The 12,620-nt window shown below is 48.1% G+C and overlaps 1 protein-coding gene across 1 annotated transcript; it reads right to left on the reverse strand.

Annotated features, from left to right (window-relative positions):
* Positions 1–4,787: 4,787 nt before the first annotated feature.
* On the reverse strand, positions 4,788–12,236 carry neff1 (neuronal intermediate filament family member 1). The gene is made up of 4 exons (XM_066714258.1): positions 11,394–12,236; positions 8,267–8,584; positions 7,874–7,998; positions 4,788–7,671 (listed from the first exon to the last, which is right to left on the reverse strand). Exons 1-4 carry the CDS (start codon positions 12,138–12,140, stop codon positions 7,353–7,355), a joined length of 1,509 nt encoding a protein of 502 aa, XP_066570355.1. The 5' UTR covers positions 12,141–12,236; the 3' UTR covers positions 4,788–7,352.
* Between the last annotated feature and the right edge of the window lie 384 nt (positions 12,237–12,620).

Here is a 12,620-nt window from a genome sequence, read left to right on the forward strand (position 1 = left end):
AGTTACTGTACTCTGTAATATTGTTGTTGTTGTCCTTGTATTGGCTCCTGCCTTTATCTAAGCCTTTCAAGAACCACCCCCCCCCCACACAAAAAACAAAACAAAACGCTGCTGTATTTACAAGCCAGGAACCATAAAAAAATCACATAGAGCCAAAGTTACACAAACCTTTTTTATGTTTTAAATTTCCATGTCCCTGATTTGTTTAATTGAATGAAAAAAATATGTGAAGTAATATTAATTAATTGGTGGTGGTGGTGGTAGTGGTGTGTGTGTGTGTATGTGTGGGTTGGGGGGGTGTCAGGCTTGTAATGCAGTAACATGCACAAGGTACAGTTTAGTGTTTAGACAGGGGGGTTGAAATCCTCTTGTCTGAGTCTCTCCTGCCTGTTGGACCAGCTCAGGGCTGTAATATAGTGGCTTTGAAACAACTGCAGGTCTATGGGATATCTGCAATGCAGGGGTCTATATATAGCAGGAGGTGAGGGAGGTGCCAGATAGACCGTGAGGGAGGGGAAGGGAGAGAGGAGAGGAGAGGAGAGGAGAGATCGCAGGGAGAATTGCAAAAGAACAAATGATGGGGAAGGGCGGAAAGGGTTGCGAGGGAGGAAACAGGACATTTTAAAAAAGAGATGGAGAAGGAGAAAGAGGGAGGAGGAGAGGGAGGGAGGGAGGGGGGGGGGCAGGGTTAATGGTGGAAGGATTGGAGATTAAAGAAAGTTAAAAAAAACAGCAGGAAGGGGAAAGGGGAGAGGAAAGGGGACCAGGTTAAAGGGAGGGAAGAGCAGGGTGGGGTTGACACACTGTCAAATTGCAGAGGTTGCAACGGGGATGCATGTCTTTCTGAGTGACTGCAAGTACCAGTATGCCTCACAAACTGAACACACTGAGAAAAACACAGGGGCATACATGGAAACATAGATTTGAAACGCAGTCACAGGAAAATGGGGGAAGGTCTGGAATAACTATATAGTTGAACTTGGTGATGGATGAAGTGGAGCTCTAGAACCCAGTGGAATAGATCGGATCGCTTGTATCAGTACAACACCAGAACCACAATTTACAATCCTTTTCCCAGTCACTGATTAATTTATCGTAACAAGGCACTTGTTCCATGTGCAACAGCGTGGCGGGGTACAAGTTTGTAACTTGTGGTTCGCAGGAAGGTCAAAGGCTTGGATTTGATGTAGACCTTAAGGTTTTCCCTGTTAAAGTGTCCCTGTTTAAGGAGTGTTACCCAAAACACCCCAACACGCTGAAGTCAATACACAGCTCCACCGAAAAGTGGCTGAACACTCCCAAACTTCAGTTAGTATGTGATGGTCTGTATGGCCTGCATAGACCTCACAGAGTAAGAAATCTGTTCTGTGTTTTTTTTGGTGGTGTGGTTACAGGTGAAGCAGTCAAAATTAAAACAAGGGCAGTCATGTTTAGACTGTACAATGCACTAGTTAGAGCTGGATACTGTGTACAGTTCTGGGCTCCACACTTCAAGAAAGATATCGCTGCTCTAGAGGCAGTTCAGAGGAGAGCAAGAGAGGAACCCAGCAGTAGGCAAGACAGAAAACAGGAGACACTTCACACAGAGAGGCATCACAATCTGGAACAAACTCCCCAGCGATGTGGTAGAAGATGAAAGTTTGGGAACATTTAAAAATAGACTGGATAGGATCCTTGGATCACTTAGATATTAATGGACACCAAACGAGCACGATGGGTCGAATGACCTCCTCTCGTTTGTAAACTTTCTTATGTTCTTATGTTCTATATTGAACCAGGAAAGATGGGGCAATGAGGGACACAGATCTAGGGAATAGAGGGGGCACAGTGACATCACACACTCCACCTACACTGGGGGCGTACAGCACAGTGACATCATCACCTAGATGAGCACTGCTGGGTTTCTCACTAGACTCATGATGGCCTCAGTGTCTCTGCATCATTATCCTTTTCTCTCCCTCTCTGTCTCTCCCCCCCCCAACGCGCACACACTAACAATATGCATGAACTGTCTAATTAAAAATGCTTCATCAAAACAGCACTGCAGCGCCGTTCTTACACAGCATAGTAATCCAAGATCCCTGTCGGTGTCAAGCATATTGTATCCACTACTGCGGGGGGGGGGACGACGACAGTGAGCTGGAGATGAGAGCAGAAACCACCCTTTTAAAACTTCCTTTCTGGTTATTTCTATGTGCAAAAGAAGCGTATTTTGTGTTGCCACAGTGTTGTTCATCTGTGTGTCTGGAAACGCCGGCCTGACACTCAAAAGTAAAAGCCCTGCACTGCACTTTAAAGATCATCCCCTGTGTACACGACCCCCACCCCCGCCCCCGGATCCATGATTGCAGTGTTATTAATTTTCAAAATGGGTTTTTCGTTAATTGCCAGCCATTACAGTTGTGCCATACATTAGTACGGCTTCATTACCTCCAGCAACATGATGCGTGTCATTAAAGCTGTTCAGTCAATCTAAATATGTATGTACAATTGAGGGGAAGGGTACAGATTTCTCAAAGGAAATATAACCAAAAGAGATTAATCAAAGAATGTCACTATTGACAGGCAATGACTTTAAATGACATGATGGGGTTTGTAAGGTGAAAGGTGGCGGGCTGGGGGAGGGCGATGGGAGCAGAGAGCACTTACTGAACACTGCGCTGTGCCTCGCTCGCAACCAGCTGCCATCACACAGAAAAGGGAAAAAACAAATAGGTTTTCTGGATTCTGGAAAGCAAAAAGACAGGAGAGTTCTAAGAGAAACAGACTAAACCAGCCACATGTAGGTGTATGATATTGTACTGATAGCTTCTAGGAATTACGCACTGTTTTCAAGGCCTCTCATTCAGAAAGGAACAGTTATAAATGTCTAAATCCATTTAAAAGAAAAAGGGAAGGAAGTGCATATTGTAAGTAATAAGTAACATATTGTCCTGCCATCTAAACAATGACAATCAGAGAACACCCCACAATGCACTAGGTGCAGTGTGTGTGTGTGTGTGAGGGCAACATATGCTGTAGAGACGAGAGGGATGTCTGCAGCGAGGCGACCTTGAAGCAGCTCAGTCTTGGAGATGATCAGTCAGCAGCTTCTGCTTCCTGGAAAGCCGTGCATAATTGGGCTGTGAGCCGCTGTCCTCTGAGACGCACGCTAATAAAACGGTGCATCCATACTCGGCCACAGCAAACCCGCACCACTGCTGCCTCCCACTCCCGCCCCTCCGGTACCCTTGTAATTAACTTCCCCTCAAGAATCGTATTAATAACAGCAGGCCAGTCAGGATAATGACAGTCTAGCTCTGCTGTTGTGTTGATGTGGGATGTAAGTGTAGCCGTCTCTGCTGCTTTCCCCAATGTTTTATTTTTTGTAATGCCTTGAGAAGAAAAGGAAGAACCGTGCAGATCTGCAAATAAATGTAAAAAGCTTTATTTGTTTTAATTTATTTGTTTGGGGTTGTGGATGAACGTGTCCTATGTGAGTGGAATGCAGCCCATTGACAGCACTGCAGTACAATACATCATTAAGGGTCTTCAGTGTTAACACGTCCTTTTTGGTTTTGGGTGGGACAAACATAACAGCCCCAGGAGTGTAATTTGTGGTTGGTAATTACCGGACAGAGGTTATCTGGGGTGTACGTCTCCTTTGCTGTTGGCTGTCACTCTCTTCTGTCTCGCACTGCCGTGGGTTATTGATAAACAGGCCAGAATGATCGTGTTTCCTCCGGTAACACATCAGTCAGTGCTAAATCCCGTCCTCCAGAAAGGATGTCTTCACCCTGGACACGTTTCTGTTGCAGATTATCTGGCATCCATCTCCGTAAAGAAGCACTTCTCTCTGCTCCAGTGAGCTGGGGTGATTATTTCATACGAAAGAAAAATAAAGGAGAAAAAAAAAACACTTTGGCAGCCCTGTGGAATTGCTTTCCATTTATCACCGACCTAAATTGCTTTGGCTCTTTTTTTCTTTTCTTCATTTTCCAGACATCACAATTTCGTCTCTCTATTTTCATTTTTTTTTTTGTTATCATCTTAACAACTCTATAGCTGCTGCCTCAGGCTGGTCGACAGGTTGTCTGCCATGTACAGGGGCTGCTGACATTTTAAAAGTCACACAAACACACACACACACACACACACAGGGCGCATTAGTCACCCCTGTGTTTCCCCCTTAAAAGCTTCGGTACCAATCAAGCCTGATGTATACTGGACCGAAACCAGAACAAGAATCCCATCTCTTTACCTGCTCACAGCCTGTTCCCCGCTCCACCTGCTGACTGACCCTTGGTTGCCATTTCAGGGGGTTGGTGGTTACAAAGTGAAGCGAGTGTGGTTTAATCGACACTGTGTGTGGTGTGGGAAGGGCAGGTGCAGACAGCTGAGAGAGAGAGAAGGGAAGAGATGGACCAATCCTAAAAATGTGGTCTTGTGAAGAATCCCAATCTTCTCTGTAGGTTTGCTGCTGCATAAAACATTTTGTGTGGAGCTTGTTTACCCTTGTTCTACCCCTCACGTGTTCCTGGAGTTAAATGCTGCTATGTGGCAGGCTGGCTCGACGGGGAAGCTGCTGTGTTCGCATCTGACCTTTTTCTGTACACCAATACTGGAGCCGTGGGGGGGGTCTGAAGAAGAGAGAGAGCCAATCGTCTTGTGACAAGAATGTGATGGAAAAGCACTGGAACCCTTACTGGTATGAAAGGTTACACAATATATATATATATATATATATATATATATATATATATATAATTAAAGGTAATATCACTAGTAATAAAAACACAAGTCAGTGATTTGGTTAATAAATGGCTTTATTTGGCATTGGGAAGAATGTCACTCCAGGGTATGTGAGGAAGCAGCAGTCTCTCTCCGCAGAGACAGCGTCACAGTGGGAAGCACAGCGTGTCGAGTCCCACAGTCTCTTCAGCCTCTCTTGCCGGGTGTGATATGCAGTGAAAGATGATAGTTTTTTGTTTTTTTCTCCTATTTTTTTTTTAATTCTTAATGTTTAAGGCAATTAACACATTTTACACTCTGTAAGCAAATCTCTGTTACCCATCTGTATGAGGCTCGCATCATCAGGCCGTGCATCACTGTTGATTAATGTATTTGTTAATTGGTGTATTTATTTATTTAATATATTGTGGTTCACTGTATTCAATATTTCATTTGGGATCATGCTGATTCTGCCTGGTTACCAGACACATTGACCCGCCTCGGTTTCATTGCCATATAAATCACTTAAACTGCACAATGCCAAGAAACGCCAGGCCAGTGCTCTGCTGCAGCCTCCTCATACCGGAGCCAGATGGCTGTACAGGTATATCCCCCTGCCTCTTCCACCTGCTAGTGTCTCAATCTACTCCTGCCCAGGACTACAGCAACAAAATAAACAAATACATCGATTAGTTTCCTGTCTAAGACAATGGGACCGCACAGCCCCTTTGAAATACAGCACCTGCAGTAAGAGCACAGAGCAGGTGAGGGTGGAGGGGCACCCTATACCTGAACTGGTGCTGCTGGCTTGGGGCGTTGGTTATATAACAATAAGTCCATATATTCCTCACCAGCCTTGCCCTGCAGCTACTGTAAAGTGTCGCTCTGTCAGGCGCAGGTGGCCCGAGGCAGACCGCCGGCCTGTTCCTGACAGCGCCACGTCCGAGAGGACTGCACCGCTGAACTGCACCGAGGGGATGAGAGGCTGCGTTTGGTGTGGGGGGTGTTCTTCGCTCAGTAGATGTAGCTGTAGATGGATAGATAAATATTCAACAAACAGCGGTGCTGAAAGTTACAGTACAGTAGATTGCGGCAAAGCTTGTTGCATCGTGGGGACCAGCTCTCCACTCAGCCCTTTGGGGTGTGGTGGTCCTGTGGAAGAAGCTGTTATCACTTCTGCTCTACTGTTTCCATGATACGTGACGATTTTTCTGAGGCGTTGATTTATATATTTATAAACATGATGCATTCTGCTTTTTCTCTGGAATGTTTTTGCTGTTTGCTGTGTTGGGGGGAACCGTGCGAAGATGTAGGTTTCTGTGTTCCCTCTCTGGACAAGTGACAGAAGTGAAGAGCAGACGTATATTTAGATGTGTGTTTGTGTGCGAGAGACATTAACACTAGTCTTGGAATACCCAACCTAAAATAAAACTGGGGAGTCCGAGACAAGTGGTAATCTGTGGCTGGCTCTTAATGCTTTAAAGGCTGTTTTCACGAAGTCCCTGTCTGTCTCATACCTTTACTATCGCCATTGCCATGCTTGCTTGCGTCTGCTCTTGTCTGCCCATCTCTCATCCTCACTGATTTCTGACCATTCCCATTCTTTTCTTAATTCATAACACTTTAAACTTTCTGGTTTGGTTTCTTTCCAACGTTTCTTGGAAAGTTTTCACTTCATTTCTTTGTTTGTTGACGTCTTTCATTTTGGCTTCTGCACTCTGCTGGACCGGCCTGAAGAAACGAGAAGTGGACATGGCTGAGGGTTGGGGTGAATAGCACCTAGGTTGATTCACTGCAGTTCAGTTAAAATCAGTTGTGATCCAGATCTGCGTTTGCCTTTCCTCTACCAGACAGGCAGACAACGGCCCGCCCAAGCAAAATCTCTGCTTGAGACCTCGCCCTGGTCTCAGGTCAGGGGCCCGTCCACTCTCTGCTTCCCTCCACTGCCCGATACTGACCGCTGTGCTTTGTGATGTAAAATGAACTCCGCGCAGAGAGACACGTGTGTGTGGGTGGCGTCTGACGCTGAGCTCTGCGGAGTCAGGCGGGGGCAGGGCTGTGCTTTAGCGCATTGTGCTGGTGCCGGGGCAGTGGGATAACACCATCAGTCAGGCACCAAAACCATGAGCCAGATCCTCTCCTCATCAAGCTGCATGGGTTTTAGCGGTTTTGTTTGCACTGTGTTGTACTACACATGATGTGTGATTTGCACGGGAGAGGCCTGTCTTTGCTGGCCTATGAAGAAGCCTCGATGTGCACTAGGCCTAGATTCATCCCCTGCACATTCTACTTTACAATTCACTACGTTTCACAGTAAGACACATCACACGATTGTGAGAGAAGCACTGGAGTTGTTCAGTGTGGATATATTCATGTTTTAAGGCATAGTATGGTATCGCAGTGGTGAATCGCAATTCGATCAGCCTTTTCAATAGCAATTTGAACTGTGTGTTTTTCAACGTTTTCCTTTAAACTTGGCGTTCGTGCTCATGTTGGATTCAGACGGTGTGACTCTGAGTGCGGTGGTTTCTGTGGGTGTGGGTTGGGGGATGATGTGTTGGGGGGCGGTATGGAACAGGGTGGAATCAGCGATGCCACTCTGGGGTGGGTGGGGGTGGAGAAAAATGGGGGCTTATGGGTGTTTAGCTCTTGCTGGTTTTGGTGGCAGGTTTCCCCTTCTTATCTTTCTCTTCCTCCTCCTCCTCCTCCTCATCCTCTCCTCCCTCATCTTCTCCCTCTCCTTCCTCCACCTCTACCTCCTCCCCATTCTCTGCCTCATCCTCATCCTCCTCTTCCTCTTCCGGCTCCTCAGGCTTGGCCTCGGCCCTCCTGTAGGGGGCGCTGGAGCTCATGGCGTAGGACCTGGAGTAGAGGGAGGCGGACGAGAAGCCGGAATAGCCGGAATGCATGAGAGCGCCTCCTACTGTGCTCAGGCGGGTCTCCTCACCCTCCAACAGCTTCCTGCAATGTGTGAGGGAGAGAGCAGAGAGAACGATACATTATTTAACAGGGTTTTCCAAAGCAAGATAGCAAGACTAGGAGGTGAACTATACATGAGCAACTGTACTGCTTGCCAATTTATATATATATATATATCTTTAATGTTTTGACCCTCACAGTGTGGGGCGGGACAGTGCCAGTCTCACCCAGAGGCCAGCCGTACCTGTAGGCAGCGATCTCGATGTCCAGTGCCATCTTGACATTTAGCAGGTCCTGGTACTCTCGCAGGTGACGGGCCATCTCTCCCTTCGTGTTCCTCAGCGCCGTCTCCAGCTGCTGGATCATGTCCTACGACCACCACGGAAACAGACACGGGGGCTCAGCTCACAGTGCATCACATCACATTCACTTATAACACATAACATGGCGGTGCTGGGAAACAGAGCTCAGACATGTGCCCATGTACGGTCAGTGGACAGTGTTGTCAGCATGGTGTTATGCAGTGTGCGTTTAGTGCAGGGTGGAACAACGTGGCGCAGTGTAGTGTGGCACAGTGTATTGTGGTGCAGTGTGGCACAGTGTTGTGTAGGGTCGTACAGTTCACTCCACCCCTCACCTGCAGCTCCCTGGTCTCCCCGGCGTGGCGGTCCTCCATCTCCTGCAGCTGCCGCTCCAGCGCCTCGTTATGGTTGCGCAGAGCGTCGATCTCCAGGGTGCGTGCCTGCACCTGCCGGCGGTATTCGCTCAGCTCCTCCTTCGTCTGCTTGATGGCATCGGTGTTGCGCACCGCCGCCTCCGACACACTGGCGAACTTGGACTTGTACCACTCCTCAGCCAGCTGCTGGTTCTTGGCAGACAGGTTCTCATACTGCGCCCGGATATCGCGCAGCGCCACCGCCAGGTCCGGCTTGCTCATGTCCATCTCCACAGAGACCTGGCCGCCGTGCAGACAGAGGGACAGATGCACAGAAGACAAGATGGATGGGGGAATTAGCAGGATTGATTTTCTCAATTTTTGTGGTGTTGCTGGGTCACTATTTTGTTTCTTTGCTCCCATGGTGAAATTTGCCATTTTTTGTATTCTTTTTCTCAGTAATACTAACTTGAAAGGGGCTATTGAGTTACAAACTGTAATAAAGTTACTGCTCCTCTCTGGGGAGATCCACCCCTGTCTCCACACAGGCCAAACCCAACCCTTCATGGTAACATCACTGTTCTGCCAGACCACTGACTGGAAGAGCCATCAGTAGTACCATCAGCGTTGCTTTTCCCACACTGTAGCTACATCTGTGCATCTTACATCCCGAGAATGCAGCAGGCTGAAGCTGCTCTCTATGAGCATTTCAGTTTAAAGTTTTATGTTTGTAAAATCTATATATTTAAAAGGCAGGACATGGTTGCTTTGTTTCCCTTTTCTTAATTGAGGGTTTATACCGTAAAGAAGCTCAGAGCTCAATGTCAAGTAATTGTTTTTCTGTTAGTTTTTTTTTTTTCCCTTATTTGTATTATGCACGGTGTACTTGGCACATTTCCAGCTGCTGCAAAGCAGTTCACTCTTCTGTATAAACAGCCTGCTGTGCAGAGAGACTGAAGGAAGAGCAATGGAGCCTAATTGGATTCCTCATTATTTAATTTTTTGAGGGTTGCACTGTAGACCACATTGAAATCAGAGAGCTCTTGGGTTAGAGTGCCTTGCCGTGTAGCAGCTCTGACCTTCACCACAAGACAGAGGAGAATGTTAAGTGGAGATTGACAGAGGGCAGAGCTGCAGCAAAAACTGCTTTCAATACAATGCAAATGTTCATTCTTATATTTTCTATGATTATCAATGTAAATTGGCAAAACATACTATAAAAGCATGGGTATGAATTGCAATAGAATATTGTGGCTAACTTGTGATCATATTGAGGGTTAATTATGTTCAGTGTTCAGACAGGACTTTCTTGGTTGCCTTAGCCCAGGGGTTTTCAAACCAGTCCTGGAGTACCCCCTGCCCTGCTGGTTTTGTTCCAAACTAGGTCTTAATTACTTAATTGAATTGTATATTGCTTTGTTAGGTCAATTAAGGATTCAATTAAGCAATTAAGACCTTGGTTGGAACAAAGAGGCGGGGCAGGGGGTACTCCAGGACCGTTTTGAAAACCACTGCCTTAGCCTACAGCACCCTGTAAAGCAGCAGGTGCAATTTCTATTTAAGAACCTTTTATATGCCTTAATTTGACTGCAGAGCAGATAAAGTATCATATTTGATGTATTTAATTGTTTGGTGGTTTGTTTCAGGAGAGTAGTTTGTTAAAAAAAAAAAAAAGCCACAGAGCCTATTTTGTGCGAGGCACGAGAAGGTCACACAGCCGCGTGCTGCAAGGTTACAGACGGCTCGCGCAGCGCAGTGTGCGCGGGCAGGGCAGCGGGGCAGCACGCACTGCGGGGCTGTCTGCAATTTCAACAAGATTTACCCTGCTGACCTTGTACACAAATCACACCTATCCCACTTTACAATAACAGCACACCATTTATGAAGAATTACTAAAGCGGTTTGGCTTTTTTAACATGGGTAAAACAAAATACAAAATAAACACCTAAATGTTGTATGACTAGAGCGCAGCTGACTTCTCTGTTGAGTTTAACGGCTCACATCAGCACCACAACTCAGCATCTCAAAACCGGAATTAAAGACACGCAGTGGTTGGTTTTTACAGCGGCGTATGAGGCTACACAGACGCTGTATTGGGGTGTGTAGGAGCGAGAAAGTCATAGGGCAACAAGATACCCAGAATGCGCTAACAGCGATTTATTTCAGAGGGACTAAGAGGCAAGATGTGTCACTTCTTATCAATCTTAAACTTATTCAACCTTATTTAAGCTTTTATTTAAAATGTTGCAAATATACAGAAACTGAAGATCTAATGTCTAAATAAAATAAAACTTGTCTCAGGCGCATTAGGTGTCCTAAATGCAGTTAAAATATACGCTGGAAAGTTTTTCACCTTTTTAAGGCAATTATCAACGGATTTTAAGTGTATCTTGTTTGGACCTGTTACTTTTATGCAAGTATACGAACTTCTAAAATGCACCCTTGGCGAGTGTTTGACAGAGACTGTGATTGGCCGGGACAGCGTTCTAATCGGCCGGCCGCGCGCCCTCCTGCGGGCCACACCCAGAATACTGCGCCTCGTCTCGCGCCCGGCCGCGCGGCTCGCACATGCCCGTCGCACCCCTGACCGACCTCGCGCAACATAGGGTAAGGTAAAGCATGTGCATTTTGCACGTGTTCTTTCTTAGCTCCTGCGTTACAAAAACGGGTGGCTGACGACGGCGATGTTCGAGGAGATCGACAGTTTGGTTTTGGCTCCCTTCCAAAGAAATAACACTTTTGCGGTCAGCGCTGCGCAGTCCCACAGGAGCACCAGAGGGGGGGCTGCACAGACGCGGTGTGCGCGGGGGCGGGTGCAGTCGGCTGTGACTGCAGTGCCTGTTAAGTTTTATCGAGCAGGGAGATCCCGCACAGTCGAGATGCGGCATTCAAACTCGGGTATCATTTTTAACGTCTAACACGACGGGGTGTGTTCAGTATTCATACACTTCAGATCACCCGAAGCCCCTACATCGGCAGTCGTTTTGACATGCTGTGCCCTCCCACCCCTGTACTCCCTCAGAGCTCCCCGGCCACTCTATCGGGGGCCCAAAATACGTGGTCGGAATTTCTAGAAGCACAGCGACAGTACTGGTTGCGACCGCGTTACCTGGGATGCTTGCATGGAGACCTGCATCTCCTGCACCTCCTCCTCGTGCACTTTCCTGAGGAAGGCGATCTCGTCCAGCAGCGACTCCACCTTCTTCTCCAGCTCCAGGCGGGCGAGGGTGGCGTCGTCCACGTCCTTTCGGTAGCCCTTGAGCGTGCCCTCCGCCTCCTCCCGCAGCCGCGTCTCCTCCTCCAGCTTCTCCCGGACGCGCTCCAGCGCCTCGCTCATCTGCGCGCAGTCCTGGTGCATCTGGCTCTTCTCGTGGCTCAGCTCCTCCACGCGGCTGCGCAGCTCGCGGATCTCCTGCTCGTAGAGCTCGTGCAGGCGCGAGGGCTCGGCCTGGCGCCGGCGCAGCAGGGTCACCTCGGCCTCCAGCAGCTTGTTCTGCTGCTCCAGCTGGTGCACCTTCTCGATGAACGTCACGAAGCGGTCGTTGAGCCCCTGCAGCTGCTCCTTCTCGTTGGTGCGGATGATCTTGAGCTCGTTGGTGACGGCCGTGGACTGAGACAGGTCGAAGCTCTCGGACACGGAGGAGTAGGCGCTCCTGCCGGTGCCGATCTTGCGGTAGGAGGAGGAGGAGACGGCAGAGGACGAGCCATAGCTGCGGTGGTGCGGAGCCGGGGCGGAGCGGTACCCGGAGATCCTGGACGGGCTGCTGCCGACCGAGATGCGGGAGGAAACTCGAGGAGCGTCGCCGAATATCTTCCGATAGGAGCTGGATGAGTAGATGTCACTGGAGAAACTCATGGTTGCGGTTTTTCTGTCTCCCTGTCGCTGCTGTCTGTGCCCGCCGGTGCTCCTGGGAGTGAGTGGGAGTGAGACGGAATGGAGGAGAGATGCCAATGCGGTCCTGTGGCTCAGGTGCTTTTATAGCCCAACACCGGCAGCGTCATCTGACGGGCAGAAGGCGGCGCAGACGGGCAAACCTGCAAACATCTGCAAAAAAGCCCAGGTCCCCTGAGAAAGGGAGGGAGGGGGCACAAATCACCACACACTTTTTTCCCCCTCATCATCGCATCCCTCTTTTTCTCCACGTTGTTGATGCAGCAACCAAAATGCAATGCAATTATATCGCGAAATGTTGCCATCTCACTTCTCTAATCATTCATAGCAGCAATACAGCAAAACTATATAGGCTATTGTGAATCGTGGAACCATTGTATGAAGCACCTAACGAAATAGACCAACACCCAACCAAGCTTGTCATCACTAAACAGATTTCTTACT

This window comes from Amia ocellicauda, chromosome 9 (genome assembly GCF_036373705.1).
Source record: "Amia ocellicauda isolate fAmiCal2 chromosome 9, fAmiCal2.hap1, whole genome shotgun sequence".
Lineage (NCBI taxonomy): Eukaryota > Metazoa > Chordata > Actinopteri > Amiiformes > Amiidae > Amia > Amia ocellicauda.